This window comes from Rutidosis leptorrhynchoides, chromosome 2 (genome assembly GCF_046630445.1).
Source record: "Rutidosis leptorrhynchoides isolate AG116_Rl617_1_P2 chromosome 2, CSIRO_AGI_Rlap_v1, whole genome shotgun sequence".
In the NCBI taxonomy this organism is placed as follows: Eukaryota; Viridiplantae; Streptophyta; class Magnoliopsida; order Asterales; family Asteraceae; genus Rutidosis; species Rutidosis leptorrhynchoides.
The window spans coordinates 40,963,834-40,978,717 of NC_092334.1; the positions used below are offsets into that span (position 1 = coordinate 40,963,834).

General features: G+C 34.2%; 1 protein-coding gene across 1 annotated transcript; it reads left to right on the forward strand.

Moving 5' to 3' along the window:
- Positions 1–3,983: 3,983 nt before the first annotated feature.
- On the forward strand, positions 3,984–5,123 carry LOC139887816 (uncharacterized). The gene has a single exon (XM_071870869.1). The coding sequence runs from the start codon at positions 3,984–3,986 to the stop codon at positions 5,121–5,123; it is 1,140 nt and encodes a 379-aa protein (XP_071726970.1).
- The last annotated feature ends 9,761 nt before the right edge of the window (positions 5,124–14,884 follow it).

Genomic DNA, 14,884 nt, shown 5'->3' on the forward strand with positions numbered 1-14,884 from the left:
ATCATTTTATAAATATTAGAACCCTTATTATTAACATAAGTATGGTATTAGTATTAATATTATTTTAGAGTTATTATTATTAGTATCATTAACAGTTATCATTTTCATTTTTTTTGCTCTTAGTATTATCATTATTAATAAAATTATTATTATTATTAGTAAATCATTATTATCTAAATTATTATTTTAACAAATAAATCTTTTGTACACTATATATATATACTTATGGTATATACTAGGATTGTATTAATAATTCACATAACAAACTAATAAAATTTCATAAATACAATACTAACCACAAATATATGTATATAAATATATTAATGTCACTATTTATATAAACGTAAATCATTATAGATATATATACATAAAATCGATATATATATATAAAATATAACTTAAAATATAATATAAGTATACGTTTTAAAATAAAGGTTAGAATAAATTCTACAAAACTATAATATATAAATAATACATATTAATAAATGAAATTTTGTAACTTACATTATACGTATTAATATATACACAATTGATATAGGTTCGTGAATCCGAGGCCAACCCTGCATTGTTCAATGACGTCATATGTATTTTTACTACAAAATACAGTATCGTGAGTTTCATTTCCCTTTTTACCCTTTATATTTTTGGGCTGAGAATACATGCGCAACTTTTATAACTGTTTTACGAAATTGACACAAGTACGTGAAACTACATTCTATGGTTGGATTATCGAAGTCGAATATGCCCCTTTTTATTAAGTCTGGTAATCTAAGAATTAGGGAACAGACACCCTAATTGACGCGAATCCTAAAGATAGATCTATCGGGCCCAACAAGCCCCATCCAAAGTACCGGATGTTTTAGTACTTCGAAATTTATATCATGTCCGAAGGAGGATCCCGGAATGATGGGGATATTCTTATATATGCATATTGTTAATGTCGGTTACCAGGTGTTCAATCCATATGAATGATATTTTTGTCTCTATGCATGGGACGTATGTTTATGAGAAATGGAAATCTGAAATCTTGTGGTCTATTAAAATGATGGAAACGATTGTTTAAGTTAAACTAATGAACTCACCAACCTTTTGGTTGACACTTTAAAGCATGTTTATTCTCAGGTACGAAAGAAATCTTCCGCTGTGTATTTGCTCATTTTATAGATATTACTTGGAGTCATTCATGGCATATTTCAAAAGACGTTGCATTCGAGTCGTCGAGTTCATCAAGATTATTATCAAGTCAATTATAGTTGGATATATTATGAAATGGTATGCATGTCTGTCAACTTTCGATGTAATGAAATTTTGTCTTTTCAAAAACGAATGCAATGTTTGTAAAATGTATCATATAGAGGTCAAGTACCTCGCGATGTAATCAACTGTTGTGAATCGTTTATAATCGATATGGACTTCGTCCAGATAGATTAGGACGGGTCTTCACACATTAGTTCTTATTACTTTGCTTTGTTTCGTGCACCGGCCAAGGTTTTAAATGCTATTGAAATTATTCGTGCTTCTTTCTTGTAACACCTCGTTTTTCTAAACATGACGCTCGGGGCGTTATACGGAGTCCAAGGTAGGAGTTTAAATCTTTAGGACGCGTTTAAGTGACCACGTTTGACCTTGGATGTTATTAAAAGTGGAATTGGGGTGCATCAGGTCAAGTATCACGTTTTAGTAGGGTATGTCATGTTTGGGGATGTCGTGAACCGTGACAGACAGGGTCAAAATGCGATGGTTAATTTTCCTTGGGTCCTGATCACTATGTCGCGTTCCATGTAGGTGTGTCGCGTTTGAGTGTGTCGCGAAACGCGACAGGATGTCGCGAAATGCGACAGGATGTCGCGAAACGCGAAGGTTGTGCAGGAAGTCTATTTTAGCCTCGTTTTTGGGTTAAAAATGGGGGCATTTGTGTCTTTTCACTTTGAAATCGGGTTATATGCTTGAGATCAGTTCCAAACCTTATCCCAACCTCATTTTTCACACACTTCACCTCCTTCATCAAACCCTAGAGTGAGAAACCCATTTTAGTGAGAGAAAGCTCCATTTGGAGAAGAAGAAGAGTGTTTCGGGTGAAAGCTCAAGTGTTCAAGTTGTTCTACTCGTCAACGGCATCATTTTGGTGGTATTGGTAAGTCTCAACTCTGAATTTCATCTTTATGATTTGATATTCAAGTTAGGGTTTTGAGCTTGTTAGTTGTAAAACTCATCTAGATGATGAAGTGGGTTTATGGTGACTAGTTATTATTGATACTTGGCGGATTTCGGGTTGGTTGACGTTTTGGCCATGATTAGGCTTTGATTTTGGGTGTAATCACTTAGTTTAGTGATTATGGTAGTGTTGGAACCCATTTGGGTGTGTTTGGGTTGACTAATTTTGAAATGGGTCAAAATTAGGGTTTATGTGTCAAATTGGGCAAGATGGGTCTTTAACACTTATGATTGGGTTGTTTGGAGTAATTAGGACAATTCTCACTTGTGTTAGTGATTATTGGTTGGTTTGGGCGCGGTTTGTGCTTGAAAGTGCATTTGGGTCGAAATTGCACTAAGAGTCAATTTGGGTTGGTTTGTAAATCCACCCTAATTGTGTTATTTGTTATGTGATAAATGGAATAGGTGCTTTCAATTGGCAATTGCGGATTGTGGTTTGCATCCATCAAGACTTCAAGGTGAGTGTCCATATACTATGTGCATATGTATGTATAGGATGGGTGCGGGTTGGGTGAAGTGATCCTCGACTATAGAGCTCACTTCACATATAGGTAGATTTGATGGACTTGTGTAATAGGTCCAATTGGCAAGGTTGTGTGTTTTGGTTAACCACCTTTGGCGAGGTGCACACTTTGTGTGTACGTAATCACATGGGCTTGTGATGTGGATTTATATAACCCCGATGGCGAGGGGTTGGTATTGAGTTGTGATGTGGATAACCCCGATGATGTGGATTTGTATAATCAAGATGGCGTGGGTTTGGTATTTGATTTGCGGTTGAGTAGCCCCGATGACGTGGATTTTTATAATCCCGGGACCGTGGGTTTTGATTTGGGAGGTGAATCACGTGTGGTGCGTATTCACGATGACGCGTGTAGATTCGGTCATCTTATTGAGGTAGTGGTCACGTGTGGTGCGAATTCACTAAGGCTCGTGTAGTTTCGGCCAACCTCGATGTTGTAATGGTATTGAAGATAGTAGTCTCGTGTGGTACGGATTTACTAAGGCTCGTGTAGTTCGGAGAATCTTCATTTTGGTATTTGGTATTGGGCTTTCGGTATTGGGTTAAGGGGTTAACCTAGGGTGGTTTACGCTTTGTTATATATATATATATATATATATATATATATATATATATATATATATATATATATATATATATATATATTGTCGTATTGTTGTGTTGTAGCTAACCCTCCGGGTGTAGCTTGATGGCGTTGTACATATCGTTGTTGGTGTACTTTCATTTGTTGACTTAATAGCTTGTTGTATAGCGATCGTACGGTATGCTTAGATTAGCTTGCCTTTATGCTTGGACTCCGGTATGTGCTACTTGATTATTATTGTGTGGCGTGTCCATTTTATGCATATATATGGATGTTGTATACTTTCACTCACTAAGCGTTAGCTTACCCTCTCGTTGACTTTATTTTGATAGGTTCGCATGGTGGCGGCAAGGGTAAGTACCGGGACTAGTGAGCTAGCTTGTGATGCTTAGAAGACTTGGCTTTTGGATTTCATAGGATTGGGTAGATCGTTCCCAATCACCATGCTCGGTCTTTTTGTTGGGAAACTTATTAGTGTATTTTGGTTATGTCAAACGGGTCTTGGGTTTTATGCCCGTTTTGTATTTCAACTTATGTAGTGTATGTTTTAAAGTTGATTAAACCTACTATTGTAATGAAAATGTTTTTGAAAACATAATTGGGACTTAAATGTTGTAAGTATTATTACGTTAAAAAGAAGAAGAAAAAATATGGGCCGGTTTAATGACGGGTTGGTTCGTTCATTTCTTTTGGGGATCCGAAGGTAATTCTAAGAAGATTCATTTTGTTAACTGGAATTCAATTCTTGCTTTTTTAAACAAAGGAGGCTTGGGTATTGGAAGCTTAAAAGCCTTCAATTGTTCTCTTCTTTCTAAATGGATTTGGAGATCTATGCACTCTGTGGGATCAACTTGGGTTAACCTTCTCAAGTCTATTCACGGCGAAAATATTGGACTCGATAGTCACGGTTGCAAAACTAATGGATTATGGGCTGCCATTGTCTTTAACTTCCGTAAATGTCAAGAACTAGGTGTTTCTCTTGTTCGTAAAGTGGGTAATGGTTGTAACACGAGATTTTGGAAAGACTTATGGCTCGGTCCTGACACACTTGCATCTCGGTTTAATAGGTTATACAGGCTAGAATTATCTCCTGATTGCACTGTTAATGATCGGCTTTCTGGCCCTGCATGGAATTGGTCACGAACTCCTTCGGGAACATGTCATTTCGAGTCGCTAGCTGCAGAACTCCAGGCAGTTGTTTTGAACAACGAGGAGGACAGGTGGGTGTGGGTTCTTCACGAAGATGACTGTTTCTCAGTCAAACGAACACGAGAATTCCTTGATAACTTATTCCTGCCATCTAGAGATCAGCCGACTTGGTGGCTTAAGAATATCCCAATTAAAGTTAACGTGTTTATGTGGAGACTACACCTAGATAGATTTCCTTCTAGATGTAACTTATCGGCTCGTGGCATCGATATCGAATCCATTATTTGTCCTATTTTTCTTTCAAGGTCAGAAACAAGGGACCATACCTTCCTATCATGCAATGTTGTTAATGCTTTATGGAATCGTATTCGTATTTGGATGGATCCACAATGGCCGACTTTTTCAACATTGGATGAGTTGTTCACTTGGATCTATTCGCGCTCTATCTATTCTTCTTCGAGTGTCAGGATTTTATGCATCATCTCGGCTACGCTTTGGTGGATTTGGCGTCTCAGAAACGACATCCTCTTTGCCTCTAATCGTATCAGAAAAGAGGAATTATTTGATTTTATTAGACTTTTTTCATTTTTATGGGTTAAAAGTAGGAGCAAATTTGCTCCTTCTTGGAACTTCTGGTTATGTAATCCTTTGTAATTGTTATATTTTTCTAGCTCCTTGCTAGTTTTTTAATGAAATTCAGCAGTTAAAAAAAAATTTAAATAACAAATGATAACGAAATAACTCGATTATATCGTTTACATTTAACACTCTACTCTTAAGTAAACTGATAAGAGAGCTTTTTCATTTTACCTCGAATTTCATTGGACGCCACAAACAATATTTGTACAAGGTTACAAAAATTAAATAAAATGATTTTTGGAAGGAGTTAAGAGGAAAGTCTGACAGTCAACGGACGGGCCACAAAGTCAGTAGGTCAAATGTGTTAAAATTGTGTATGATGATGCATTTAAGAATCAATCGGTGGCATTGGTGAATTATATGAATTGTGAGCATTGGTGAATTATATGAATTGTGATGTCCCTTCTATGTTCTAACTAACCACATGTTTTTTTATCATATAATTATATATACGGAGTATGTTGCAACATCACCAAACTTATATCATATCCATGAAATCAGTATGAAATTATCAATACCCTCTTATTATTCATTCCGGTAATTAACCGAAAAGTTTAAACGCTGAAGATCAGAAATTACATAGTTGCCCTTTCAATACATGGTCGATCAAATATATTGTTTTATGCCTCCCTAAAACAATATCGATCAAATCAATATCAACAAGACAAAGAATAATGCCTCCCAAATCAATTACATGCTTGCTTACTTTTAATCTTAAGCTATTTGTATGTAATAATGATATATAAATGAGAAATTGACCAAAGTAAGACATTATATAGAGTCGGCCTGGCAATGTTCTCGTATTATTCTGGCAATGTTCTAATATGATGATAATACGTTTCTTAATAGATTAGTTGGTTGAACACAATGTTGGAATTTGAAAAATAAAAATAGTGCGAACAGTCTAACATGAACTACAAGTGTAATTTTATGAGGGAGTGGTTAAGGTATAATTTTCCCTTCTATACAAAATATTACATTAAAAATATAAATATTTGGTCTATAGGCCTTTTTTTATCTAAAAATACGATAGCTCATATAGAAACGGAGTCGTTTTCAGAAAGAAAACGTTAACTATGAGATACACAGAGAAAACTGGACAAGTCTCTTACCTAGAAAGCTACATAGAAACAATCATGATAAACTATCAATAATCGAATCTCATCCAATATACAGAGAAACCAAAGAAAACACACCTAACTAACAAGGAAACATCCACAATCCGCTAGAACCGATCCTTAAAAAAACATACAAGTAAATCAAAGATCACAACAAACTACAAAAATAAAGAAAAATACAATCTATGGCTCAACTTTTTTTTTTTCCTAAATTACCATTAACTGTCTCCCGTCCATGCTTCTTTCTCGCTCGGTTCTCGAACTTATAAGAAAGGATGTTGGAGATCCATCACCAATTAAAGTAGCCGATGATGGAGTGCCAAGCCCACAAACATCAGCGACATTCCCACAAGCTTCGTCGAACATTCTTTGGATCAGACCTCTAATAACTTCATAATTGTCACGTAAATTAAACGAATTCGATTTGCCCAACTTTGTAGCCTTAAGGCCCTGGTCCAGATTCAATCCACTAACATTCTTCACTTTTCCATTCATAAAACACTACCAAGAACTACTAAACCTTCACAAGAAATTTTAAAGCAAGCACAATACCATTTCCCGCTATTAAGATTAAAAATCGGCTCGATCTTCCTCTCGATATCGTTAGGCATAAAATCGACAAAGGGCCTCTTTTTCCTTTTATGGTTGGCCTTCGTACTGCGAATGCCCTTAAATGATACGTTGCACTCACGAGCAAAATTTTCACGCCTTGAGACACTTTTTCGCAAAAATCCTACCATATCACGGACACGTGAGGGGACTATCTTCCAAAGTCTTACCCATGTATTTAGGGACCATAACAACATCTGATTCGAATTAACATCTGTAACATCTTCGGACATAGCTTAGATGTAAGATAACTATTTTGCCCTTAAGCATAATTGTGTGGTTAATTATGCTTTTATTTTAATTAAATGTTCATTGTTATTTTATTATTTGGTTATGACCAATTTGTGACAAGGGTCACAGAACATGTTCGTTTATTTAATTTGGACTCCGTTAGGACAGTCAAATTAAGTACGAAAGTTATTAGATAACTGGTAAATACTCGTGTGTGTTGGGGTATTGTATTTAATTTAAATATATAAGCCATGTTTCAGCCATTTCTTGAGGTTTCTTGAAATTTCCTCTCACACACCGTACCTACTTTCTCTCCTACTTGAAACCCTCATTTCTTAATCTCGTTTTTGGAATTTCAATTGTGTTACAAAGCTTGTTCTTACTAATTTCGTGATTTTCTCAAGGGGATAAGGATAAGGAAGCCGCTCAGTGATAGATTATCTGAGCTAGTTGCTGGTATTCGGTGAGTGGGTGTATCTCTAGATAGAGTATTAAGTAGCTGACACGCTACTTGTTCAGACTCTTTATTATTATGTTTATGCCATGTACGAATACCATGTGTAGTTAGATATTGACATGCTAGTTAGGACGATTGTATGACTGATTATCTGTGATATTATGTGCACACTATTAGTTGGACACCAACCGAGGCGGCAAGGTTGGGAACCCACCGAGGCGGCAAGGTAGGGTTGATGTGAGGTCGACTGTGGTAGCCTGGTCAAGTCATGGTGTTACTGATTGTTCAGTATAGCATAGAAGGACGCATGTGTTGCGTCTGGACGGTTATGCAGTAGAGTCAGTAAAGCGGACTATCGGTAGACTGTAGCCTGATCAGCTAAGTCGTGTGCTTGTAGAAGCCGCCGATCCTCATATTTTCAGTTGTTGTTATATGCTAGTTCAGGACATTAGCATAGTTGTGAACCTTGCATGTTCAGTTGCTTATGCTTGGTCTGTTAGATAGTATCCATTCACTTAGCAGTTGTGCTAATTCCCCCACATTTCCAACCCTTGCAGGTTTAGGTACTGCTGGTTAGGATGGGTGTTGCGGACGGGTTAGAATACATGTTTGACTACGAGCTAAACTCTGATGTTTTCTCTTTGTACTGTTTTATGTAACACCGTTGCTTTTGGAATGTTAACTAAGTTGATTTGTTAACTATGGTTTGTAAATATTAACTAAGGTTGTTTTGGTAATTATGTAAATACTTCCGCTGTGTTATAATAAAAAATCAGGGTGTTACAACATCCACCACGTTAACAATATGTGATGGTTCCTCTACAAACCCATCGGGTTTCATTTTATATCCTCAAAATTAACAGCTCCCCTACATATAGGAGGAACAACCGAATTACATTCAAGTGGAACCGAAGCTAACTTATTCAAAAAAAAAAAACATCATCCAAAGAACCGAATTTACTACCCGAAGGGGACACCTCCGAATGGGTATAACAAGCCGAAGCCTGTCATTGGGGATTAGTGACAACATGGACATCAACCAGTTTTAAGAATAAGTATTTATCAACTCATTTTTATGACCCAAAACAAAGCATACTTAAAAATACCCGTAAAAGCTTTTCTACTCGAATCTTACCCCACTTATAAATTCCCGGAGCAAATACCTGGCTGATTCAGACTCTAAATCCCTGAATTCAAAACCATCTTGACTGGGGTCCTTTCAGTATGTCGATCCAAACAACTTTCATCCATGACCTCATTTTCAATTACAAACCCGTTAGTAGAAACCATCAATGACTTGTCAAAACCATCAAAGAGAACCCGATCCAAACAAGTAATGTCTGAAACTTTCGACACCCAAACATTACATCCTGAACAATTAGAATGACCAAAACAAGAAGTGTGATTACCTAGCTACTGATTTAGTGACTTCATCTCTATAATTTCTTATCCTAGAGATCGGGTAAACATGTTTGATAATGATTCTTGTTTAGGATTTTGGTTAAGTTAGTTAAAAGATAAACTAACATTTGATTCTTAATCTTTAGTGTTGTTGTTGCTTGTTTGATATTACAAATAAGTTCTATACATGTTCCAACAATAGAATGACCAAAACAAACTTGAATCAAATTTTGGGTGTTGAAACCCATTAACAGCCTGCTGCTGTTGTTCTTCAGTTCTACGCGATGACTTTCATCCGTGCGAGTGACCCAGTATTGTGGCATGGATGAATTTCCTCCGTGCAGATGAGATGGCATCTGTAACAGTACAGTATGACCTTTCCTGTTTGTGTGTATTGTCTTGTACAACTGAAGTTTAACCGTACGAGTGTTGGTCAACTATGCTTATTAAGTTCCCAATCGTACGGACCAATTGTGTTATGCTGGTTGTATAAGCAATTGTCAGTCGTATGTATCATATGTCACCCGTGCGGTTGAGATGACTCACATGTACGTGTAAGAGTCGGCCTGTACAGATGACTTGAGTTTATGAATGAGTCAGATGTAATCTTGACCTAAACATCGTAATTATATATTCTGGATTACTGAATTGTGTTGATTTTGCTGATTAAGAGTTGAAAGAATATGTTGACCTGGAATATGATATTCTCAGGTGATAAAAAATGAGAAAACCCGATAAAATAAGATCTTCGAGTTCTTGTCTTTTGATATCAGGTGAATGGGATTTTCCTTATCGATATTAGTACAAAGTAACATGTGATGTTACTGATGACATGATTGCATGATTATAAGGTGTTATGTGCTTTAAATGTGGTTAAATGGTTATATGTGCACAGGTGATCACCTTCGACATGGTAGGTTATAAGGGGTCAACCTTCGATAGGGTATGTTGAGTCTGTGTGCTACTATCTAAGTAGTATAGTTGGATTGATGCATCAGTTGCGTCAGAAAGCTATGCTAGAGAATCAGTAGTAAAGACTATCGGTGAACTCTAGTCAGTCAGCTACTCAGCTACGCGTTGCGGCTGCGAATGCTATATTGAGTACGAAATTTTTTTTATGGTATCATAGTTTTCATAAATGAAGATACAACAATCTGTTTCAACTTAATTACCAAACAACTCTTACAATTTGTTTTTTTACTTTTGATTATACAATAACTAATTATATATGATATAATGTGGGTAAAGAAATAAAAATTTTTAAAAAAAATATTGAGGTAACAATTATAAATAAAAAAGTTGTAGAGTTTAAAATAAATATAAAATGAAGCATCAAACACCTTTTATAATTGTATACAAAAAGTACCGTTATTTTACTGTTTCCATTTTGATTATATAAGAACTAATTATATGTATGATATAACTTTTGTAAAGAAATAAAAAAAGTTGTTAATAAAAAATTGTAAAAAAGATTGAAGGATTTAAAATAAAAAATAAAAAAAGACATGTGATTGTTGAAAGACATATATAATAATAATAATAATAATAATAATAATAATAATAATAATAATAATAATAATAATAATAATAATAATAATAATAATAATAATAATAATAATAATAATAATAATAATAATAATATAATAATAATAAAAATAATAATAATAATAATAATAATAATAATAATAATTAAATATATGTAAAAAAATTGAAATTAAATTAGAGTTGTGGTGGATTAGACGAGATTGAATGGAACCATGAACAATGGAAAAAAACAATGTATTAAGACTCGAACCCATGTGCTTTCGTTAGAAAGATATCCATCAAGCTTAACCATCAAAGTAAATGAATGTTGTATAAAATAAAAAAGTTGTAGAGTGTAAAATAAAAATAAAATGAGGCATCAAACACCTTTTATAACTGTATACAAAAATAACCGTTAATTTACTATTTTCATTTAATTATATAGTAACTAAATTATATGTATGATATAACTTTTGTGAAGAAATAAAAAAAGTTGTTAATAAAAAAGATTGAAAGATTTAAAATAACAAATAAAAAAAAGACATGTGATTGTTGGAAGACATATATAATAATAATGATAATAAAAAAAGTAATAATAATTAGAATATATGTAAAAAAGAAAATGAAATTAAATTAGAGTTGTGGTCGATTAGACGAGATTGAATGGAACAACGAATAATGAAAAAAAAAAACAATGTATTAAGACTCGAACCCATATGCTTTTGTTAGACAACCATCAAGCTTAACCATTAAATTAAAGTAATGCTTTCAACAGTATTTTCACATTGATAATAGATATGCACTAAATTTAATGGATTTAAGAAAAAAAAATATTAAAATGAATAGTAAACCTATAGTTAAAATATTAGTAAGAAGATTAAAATATTAAAGTCTACAGTAAGAAGTTGTCCTCTATTGATAATATAAATAAATTACTTTATTACCCTTTTAAAATAAAAAAATTTCATTAAAAGTAATCTCAAACTGTATTGATATAATATTAAAAATGACATATGCTCTAATGATTATATATATATATATATATATATATATATATATATATATATATATATATATATATATATATATATATATATATATATAGTGATTTAATCAAGAGGGAAGCACTTTTTTGGGAGGAAATAAATTTTTTTCGTTTTTTCGAATTTTTTTTCAGGCATCAAGATCACATGAAAATAGGAAGATTTAAAAAGACACTTCGTGATGAATGTTATTATTTTTGTGAGAAAACACTCGAAGAAATAAATGATAGCATTCATTGCAATGAATATTTTGCTTCTGAGTTTAGAAATTAGGGTTTAAAAAATAGGGTTTAAGAAATTATGGTTTAGAAATAAAGGGTTAAAAATTGAGATTTTTGGAATAGAAATTAGGGTATAGGATTTAGAAATTATGGTTTCGATTGAATTTTTTACACGAACGGTTTAGAGTTTAGAGTTTAGGGTTTAGGATTGAGGGCTTAGGGTTTAGGATTTTGGGTTTAGGGACTAAATTGTAACGACCCGACTTTTTCGACATATATTTTTGTGCTCTATACTTTCACGAATCTGCGTATATGTGTGTACTGAGCTAGTAAAATCTGTGGCTAACACTATCCAGACATCAAATCGCATGGTTGTGATCACCATGTTTTCCATTCTACCTGTCATCTTTGTATTTCGACATAAGCGCTCAATGTTTTAGATGAGTTGGTAACATCCATGATGCATTTCATGCATCCAACTTACTGAAGATGCCTGTAAGGCTAAAAACATCATCTTTCCTTTTGTGGGTATATATTCAGATGACATACTCATGTTAAAAAGAAACGAAATCAATTTGTTGATCTCTAAGGTTAAGAGACTTAATTAATGGCATATACCTATTCTTACTTTTATACGCCCAAGTACCTTTCAAGGTAAATCGCTCACTTCTGAGCCCACGAGTCTCTCGAAACTTTGATACGCTCCTTCTTCTTCAAATTCGGTACCGTTGTTGGTCACTCCTCAAATTTCGGGACAAAATTTTCTTTAACGGGTGGGTAATGTAACGACCCGAATTTTTCGACTTATATTTTTGTGCTCTATACTTTCACGAATCTGCGTATATGTGCGTACTGAGGTAGTTTATGCTCTGGGATCTTTATTCATGATTAATTACTTTCGTTAGTATCTTACAACGTGTTGTTAAGTGCGTAATCACCTAACTTGATCATCGAATGCTTTTACGACCGTTAGTGTCACTTGTCGTTTGAAACGGGCTATGTACTTTGTACACGTTAAACTTTTGTCATAATTGGAATATTATGACTACTTAATACTAATTGTTATTTACTAATAACAATTACTTGGCTTGATGGTTTTTTAATTACGCTTAGTGTTTTACTAATGCACACTAGTTAGTCGTAATGGATTTTCTACCTTAATGGACTTAAGCCCACCCTACTCTAGCTATTGGACTCTTAGGCTAGCCCAATTTAAATGGATTTATGACCCATTAAGATGTGGGACAAAAACCCATTAAGATGAGGCAACATACTAGCATTTTTGTTAACCATTACTACACATGTTGCATGGGATCCCAACAACAAGCACCACCTTTAGACCACCACCATGCAAAAAGCAAAAAGTTGTCCCCCTTGTCCCCCCTTTGGCCTACGGTTTTGGAGACACAAAGCACCACCTCCACCACTATAAATACAAGCATTATTCTTTCATTTCACACTTCATTTCATTCTCATTTTACACACACTTGCTCTCTAATTTTCTCTCTAGTCTTTCTCACACTAAAATTGTAAGTTCTTGAATTTTCTTCTTCTTCTGTTTTTCTTCTTAACCACGACATCATCATCATCATCATCAAAGGATCAAGCTTTTTAGCTTTTTGATCTTGTTACATCTTGTAGATTCAAACTTTGATTTGAAATCTTCAAGAACATGAAAGATTCAAGATTTTTACATTGAATCTTCATTACTTTGTTGGATCTAAGTTTTGAAGCTTAAGATCACTTTATTTTGTTAAAAGATCAAAACTTGTGTTTATGATCTTCATGTAACTTGTAGATCTAGCTTTTTTGCTTTAAGGATCTTCAAGAACATTAAAGATCCAAGCTTTCTAGCTTAAGGTTTCATTATTTTGTTTAGATCTAAGCTTTTTAAGTTTATGATCTCATTACTTTTACTAGATCTTAGCTTTCTAGCTTATGGTCTCATTAATCTTGTAAAGATCCAAGCTTTCTAGCTTAGGGTTTCTTAACACTTGAGATCTAAGTTATTATTGTAGATCTCACTTACTTGGAACCTTTTTATGATTTTTATGGTGATAAAAATCAAGTCTTCATCATCTCATATGATGAAGATGCATAAACTTGTATCAAAAGGACAAATGTTGAAGCTTTATTGTAATTATACAATAAAGAGACAACCTTGATGTTCAAAACTTGTAGAAAGTTAGCTTTTACTTTTAGTTGTGTGTTTATATTTAAAACTTGGTCATAATGATGCTAAAACATCAAAGAGTGGTACACTTGAGGCTTATACGCATCAAGGATGAGAACCGTGATAAGCATCAAGCACCAAGAAACCCACCGGAGCATTTGTTTCTGTTTTTTGGGGTCTGATCAGACTCCTGGTACTTCTGTAAAGTTGATTTTCATATAGTTCGGTTTGATTAGATGACTTTTTGTTTAAGACTCACCTAAATCCAATATACGGTTTAGGATTTATAGCCTTCCGAAAATCACTACGCCTTCGTAACGACGTGCTGAAATTTCTGACCTACTCGCACTTGAACCGTCACCACGGTCAAACGACATTGAGTTAGGATCTAAAAATTGGACAGAGGTAAGAGGACTCACAAATGGAGCCTTGGCCACTGGCCGTGCATCATTTCAGTTTGTATAGAGATCGTAGCAGCTATCCGAAGTCAGCCCTTTGTTTCGATCTCTATTCTTGTTGAAAACTTACTTTATCTTTTACGAATGATGATGATGATGATGATACTTAAGACTTAACTTATTTACTTTTAAACTTTTGGGGAACAATTTATTGACTTAGTAACCATTGACTTAGGTTGAGGACCTTTTGGATCGACCAACTTACTTGTTTGGACCGACATACTACTTGCTTACATTTTCGTATCGATTTTATCGCACATTCACTGTGAGTTATAGCTCCCTTTTTTACTTTAACTACTTTTGGGACTGAGAATACATGCGCTTTTATGTTTTACGTACTAGACACGAGTACTTAAACTTTATATATGTGTGGGTGACATAACTGCACAAAGATTCCCCTTAGCTCGGTAACGTTTAACTATTGGTTTATGAATCGGTAGACGCAAATCTTAGATATGGATCCATAGGGTTTGACATCCCCACTCGGGCTAGTCGCGCTAGTCGCGCTAGTAGTCAACAGGTGTTTAATACTTCGAGAACA

What these genes read in the sequence shown, in the direction of transcription:
- LOC139887816 (XM_071870869.1), top strand. Translation starts at nt 3,984, where the DNA reads ATGACGGGTTGGTTCGTTCATTTCTTTTGGGGATCCGAAGGTAATTCT.